Genomic DNA, 6,440 nt, shown 5'->3' with positions numbered 1-6,440 from the left:
ATCATACCATGATATCATATCATATCATATATATATATATATATATATATTATATCATATCATACGTCGCATACCATGTCCTTTTCGATCTGTTCTGCGTAGCGCTCTTGGAATAGAAGGCGTCTTTTGCGTCTTGGAAAGGCGTCCAGGCGTCCAGGCGTCTTGGAATAGAAGGCGTCTTTTGGATTAGAAGGCGTCTTTAATATTCGGAACATTGAGCTCGTCGTAGGTGTCAAAAGGAACATAGTTCCTCGCCCCGATTCTGCTATACTTCTGCTGCCTCCCACAGACTTCCGAGCTCATTCTTTGAACGAGTACGAACTAATTCGGCTGAACCAACTCGGCTGAATCAAACGCCTACATTGTGTTGCAGGACCAGTCGAACTTGGGTATTCCTTTGCCAAACAACGAACTATAAAGGTACTATAGCTATACGATGCACGAGAGTCGAGAGAAACACTGAGTGAAGACAGCTGTAACGATGAGGAAGAAGAAGAAGAAGAAGAAGAAGAAGAAGAAGAAAAAGAAGGAGGAAGAAGAGGAAGAAGAAAGAGAAGAGAAGAAGATTGTGACATTCGTTATGCAGTTTCGCCATACGCGCAAAATGTATGGAAATGCATAGGGACAGTGATCTGCAGCTGCAAATAGCGCGTATAAGCCAGAACATTCGCAATTGCACGACCTGGCTACGGAAGAAGCAGGGACGACGCAGAAACACGCGCGATTCAGCTATACGTAAGGACCGACAGGAAGCAGCTGATGCCGGACAGCGACAATATAGCGAGATATCAGCTGAAAAGACAACAAACGATCAAGGAGATAGTTCGAGGCGGGTGAGTGAAACAACTTCTTGTGTCGGCATAAATAGATTTCGTATTAAACTAGCTTGCAAAGGTACGAGCGTATTACTTAGCGAAATAGTAAAGCACTTTTCTCCACCTATAACTGTTACCGCCACTATCCCCTCCACCACCCTCAACATCCTATTATTTTATTACGTTAGCCATGGCTGATTTACCTATAGAAACGATGGCATGTGTTAGACGTGAAGTTATTAAACCTTCACTGGACAGCGTGGTAGAGGGTCTTGATTTCGAGTTACGAGTTTTCTGAAATGCGTAGAATGTCCGAATTCTCAAGACAAAGCATATAGTCTTAAGAGAATAAGTCGAGGTGCTAGGTAGACACACAGGTTAATGCAAGGGCTTGGGATATACGCCCTCGGACTCGCTGAGGTAGGCCACGAACAGAATCGTGGGACAGAGAGCGAGAGTAGTGAGGTAGGGGCACAGGTAGATTTACGCCCGTTAGCAGTACTACGAGATTCACCTGAGAAGAGTAATCGTTCTGGTTAGGTGTCACGGTATAAGTATGACTCGGAAGATAGCACAGAGAGGAATGTACCCCTAGAGCACAAAACAAACCAAAACCATACTCTTCCTGATCCATTATTCCTATTGCATACCAAAAAGTGCATATTATAATGTCTCGAAGCTCACACCTGCGAGGTACGCAACCATTTTTGCCGATATACGATTGTTTCACAGTGTTATTATTCTTCGTTCATTGTAGTATTTATTCGTGTAATCTTTGCGTGAAACGTTATGTAGAAATTTGTCATCGTTTTTTGAATTTGTCGTAACGGTACGTTTGCACTATATTGTCAGACTGCTAAACACATTCTTCAATTAGAGTTTGATATAGGCCTAAAACATTTAATCGAAAATATGAAATCAGTTTTGCGACGTTTTGTTGGCTGTATGATGTGTGGAAGTGGCAAAGGTTGTCAGGTCCACATCGGTGTTAAATGAGGATAATACGGATTATACGGGTATACGGGATTAATACGGATCAATATGATATATAACGGAGCACGAAGCTCGAGGTAGTTAAACGTCGTTTCGGTAATACGTATTCGGGAATACGGTATTCGGTAATGCGTGTCGGTACGCGCATATGTTGCATTGTAGCTATTGTACGTTACAGCATAAAAAGACGCAAGAGTGAGAGTAATTGCAGCGATATCAAAATGTTTACTGCTAAATGTGTTGAAGTTCTGACTCGTATGGTGATCGAACTTTATCGTTACTTGTTTTGTAGAGTATAAATATAGTGCGCGGTTAATCCAAAGCTAAATTGGGGATAAATAAATAAATAAATAAATAGATGTTGGTTACGATACGATACGATACGATCACTAAACGAAATGCTTTTGTAGCCTGCGTACCTATAAAGTCTTTTTTTGTTTTTCGCTGTAAATCTTCCTGTGCGCTACACGATATTTTCCATTGACTTTGACTTGCACGGGATATTTATTGCAAGTAGCGCGTTATATATCGGTTCGGTTTCTAGCAGCACCTAGACGTGATGGTAGCAACGGCTTTCGTTCGAGACTGCCAGTCGGTTTTCGTTCATTATAGTGGAGTTGCGCTTGTTCGACTACGTCACCAATCGATTGTCTCTCCGGGCGAAATTTACTTCTCCATTGACAGCAGCCAAGGGGGCTGTAACGTGACGATGGGTGCATCGTCTCGGTAGGAGGGGAGGAATGTAAGCGGGCGAAACCCCACACGCCAGGGAAAGTTATGGCAATGCGAGAACGCAACCGGTGTCAGGAGAATGTATGAAACAGGGACGGGAGAGTTAGCGGCGGCGGATAATTAGGATTAATCGGATAATAGGATTTTACCAAGCACACGTGCTGTCGGTCTGCCCGGCTCCACGTTGAACGTATATAAACGGCCGAAGAAAATTTCCCTGGCAGTCAACGGTGACTGACGCACGAGCGCCATCTACCTATACATAAATATAGGCATAGCGGGGAACCCATGGCGTGATGCTGCAAGCAAAGTGAATATTATAGATCGGATTTTACCAAGCACAGGTGCTATCGGCCTGCCCGGCTCCACTTTGAATGTATAAGAACGGCTGAAGAAAATTCTTTCTGTAGTCAACGTTGTCTACTGTCATTCTACCATTGTTTGATATCGGTCAAAGAGCTGTATAGCTCATGTTATGTATTTTGCCACATACCGATGAAAATAAAGTTTATCTTATCTTATCTTAGTTCCGGTCATATATTCGCATTATTTATACTAATCACGCTTAATTAAATCCAACACACGGTGTTGTACAACACGTAGTGTACTGTCTCTACATATTTCTATGAGTACACTACCGACTACAGTCAAAGAGGCTGCTACAGTGCCTATATGCTGTAGACTTATACCTAGTTATCTTTACCGCTAGGGTTGTAGAAACCAACGCATGAAAGATCGTTTTTCTTTACAAAATTGCGTTTTTTACCAATGAATATAGTTGGAAAATAACACAGCTACACATTACTAGGTTTAGCATACGTATTTTTTGGAGGTTTGCGTAGGCTCTAAATAGGGCCGGACTGGGAAAATCATTCAGGCCGGGAAATATAGCGCGAAATATAGCCCCGGTCAGGCCACTTTTTATGCGGGGGGTCTGGGGGTCCCGGGACACCTCCACCAGGAAATTTTTTGTTACAAAGACTTCATTCCATGCATTCTGGTGAAGTTTATTGCATCTGAATCACAAACTAATGAGCCAACAACTGCTTAGTACTTCGTCCCCACCTATAATAATATGGCCTGCAGGCTGTACAGAAATTGCCTGCAGGCCGCACATTAAAAATAAAATAAAAATATAATATGGCCTGCAGGCCGCAGATTTATTTTAAAAAATTGGGAGGGGGGGCAGGCCAGGCCACCGGGAAAACTCCCGGTGCTCCCGATCGCCAGCGCGGCCCTGTCTCTAAGGTTCTCAGATCATCCCAGGCCGCTCACTGGCCACCGATGCGTGCGATGTAAGATCAGGTCTAACGCAAGCGGTCGTCTTCTGCAAGTGTATTTAGTATCTTGCCAATGCGCGACGTAAACTGGGGCGGTGAATGTCATGCTGTAACCCCCCCCCCTCCCAGGAGCGGATCCAGGATTTTTGAAAGGTGGGTGTCCAGGAAGAAATAAAGGCATTTTTCCCTTTTTAATTTTTCTGGTGTTTTAGTAGGGTTTGGGGGACCTCCCCCAAGAATTTTTTTTAAATTGGTGCATTCTGAGAGTATATATCTGAGCAGTAATTTTGATATCTAGAATGCAAGATGGAATTCCAAATTTTTAGCAGAAAATTATCTTTTATTTTTTTTAGGGCACTTTGAGATTAAAGGGGGGTCTGGACCCTCCGGACCCTCCCCCCTAGATCCGCCCCTGCTCCCCTACCATGTTCAGCTTTCCAGGAATTCAATGTCTGTTATGCTATCTGACCACATAGATCTAGTAACAGCTACATCCAGCCTGTTGGTCATTCATGTACTAAGACTCCGGTGTGGCATGGGCGTTGACGCGCATTATGCATTGGTAACAGAAATGTGTGACTAGAGCAGAGGCAGAAATTAACGGGAAAACACAGATAAAAGCAATAATTTATTTATTAAAGGCAATATATTTTGACAACATTTTACATGTCAGTAACATACATTACAGCGAAAATGAAGCCAAATTGATTTCATCGTTTATATATGACAGCATCGCCAGTCGTAACATTGAGATAATCGTGACGTCACATAATATCAACACGTTTGAATTCATTTTCGCTAAAAATTTAGCGATAAAATTCGTTACATTTTGTGTAAATGACACACAATTTCGGTAGACTCGGTGTATTGATGCCCATGCCGCGCAATCGATATACACAATGCAATTAACGTTTCCTGTATCAGTTGTAACGGCTGTATTTGGGTTTGAATAATAAATACTTGCTCCATGATGTCAAGTCACTGAATATAGCATCAAAACGGTGGCTACGTTCGCCGATGTTGTCTCGATTGCGTCCAGTTGCGAGCAGATGAGCGCGTACTGGGCCTCAAAGAATACTATCTGGCTGTCTGTTAGTATAGAACACGTATAGGTTATACGCCCGATTGAGTTACCAATTGGACATGGATAAGTCCCAATGGTGTTGTTGGAAATGTCTAAAACGCAGCTAGTCGACCCTACACAACCAGCACTAAAGGTAGACGTAACGTCATTGGCCGTACAATTGAAGAGATCCGAGGGGTCATTAGTGCACGTTGTGCTGTCGTTCGCAACGTTGTAACCGTACGTCACCGTGATCGCAGTTATCCGCGTCATCGGACACGTGATGGTGATCGCCGGATCGCTCTCGCAGGTCATTGTTGTGGTCTGAGTGTTTCCATCTGGAGCGTATAAGGCGCGGTATATAGTCTGATTGCAGTGCACGATGCATGATTATACATGCGTACGATGTCATTATTATAGTGTTCGATTATGATGGAAATTGACTAAAAGATTACAAGACGTTTACATCATCGTTCTCTTACTCCCCTCTTTAGGATTATTTACTCCTGATATATATATATGATGTGTATATATATATATATATATATATATATATATATATATATATATCAGAAGTAGATAATAGGGATTATATTCCCTATTATCTACTTTTGATAAATATATCCTCTCTCTTTCTCTTCTCATTCTTTATCACTCTCTCCCACTCTAGCCACCTCTCTCTGTCTCTCTTTCTCCTACGCGCGCTCTCCCTCATTCTCTGCCATCGTCTCTCGCACACGCACTCTCTCTTCTATTCTGGCAGCTTTACCTGCGAGGGGATCGCTGGCCAACAGCATCCCGATGGCTGTCTTCTCTGCTCGCAGGGCGGCTATGAGAGCTGCCTGGCTGTTCCTGGATGTAGTTATATCGTCGTCAAACGTCAGCTGGTGTCGGGGCTGGGCAGCATAGTGTACTGGATAGTGGGGCTCCGGTAATCTCACATAGTGAGTAGAGCGGCGACGCAACGACTGAAACCCTAACAAATCAGAAGTACAAATATAAGATGACACGCCGGGAAACAGACGGCGGTATGAGTAAGCCCGTAGCTCGCGGCGGGGCAAGAGACTCGCTTGCCCTCCAGAACATTGTAAATACTCTTACATGTGGCTAATGGCGAACTTCCCTCTGTCAGGAACACAAACCAGGCGGCGCCCCCAGGCAAAATGAGTTCGCTACGGCCCTGGGTATATATCCGTTCCCACACTCCGTGATTTGTAACATGTGAAGTATATAGATATCTGCTGGGTCCGCCCATTGTAAGGATTGCGACAATACTGCAGTGAGTGCATTAATTAGTTTCCATAGGAGCTTGTAATTCTTTTAAGCATTGGAATCACGATAGATAACAATATAAACTAGAGCAGTCGGAGAGCGCAGACCTCCGCCAAGGCAGCTGAATTCTGTCACTGTGAAGAATTTAATTAATTAATTAATTAATTAAATAATTAATTGGATCCGGAAGGAAAAATCCTGCGTAGCTGGTCCCCGTTGGCGTCTGTTAACCTGCTGTTCTGTTCTCGTTACCGGTTGCGTTCTTTGCAGTCCGCGCTGTGTGCC

The 6,440-nt window shown here is 43.5% G+C and overlaps 1 protein-coding gene across 1 annotated transcript; it reads right to left on the bottom strand.

Moving 5' to 3' along the window:
• Positions 1 to 4,704: 4,704 nt before the first annotated feature.
• On the bottom strand, positions 4,705 to 5,859 carry LOC106819997 (the record flags this gene model as incomplete). Its single annotated transcript, XM_014824562.1, has 2 exons — positions 4,705 to 5,221; positions 5,653 to 5,859. Coding segments are annotated over 2 exons (635 nt in total), but the record flags the coding sequence as incomplete, so codon positions are not given.
• Positions 5,860 to 6,440: the final 581 nt, after the last annotated feature.

The sequence above is a fragment of the Priapulus caudatus genome, unplaced genomic scaffold, assembly GCF_000485595.1.
Source record: "Priapulus caudatus unplaced genomic scaffold, Priapulus_caudatus-5.0.1 Scaffold5582, whole genome shotgun sequence".
In the NCBI taxonomy this organism is placed as follows: Eukaryota; Metazoa; Priapulida; class Priapulimorpha; order Priapulimorphida; family Priapulidae; genus Priapulus; species Priapulus caudatus.
Note: the sequence above shows the minus strand (reverse complement) of the source record. Positions and strands in the feature narration are given on the sequence as shown.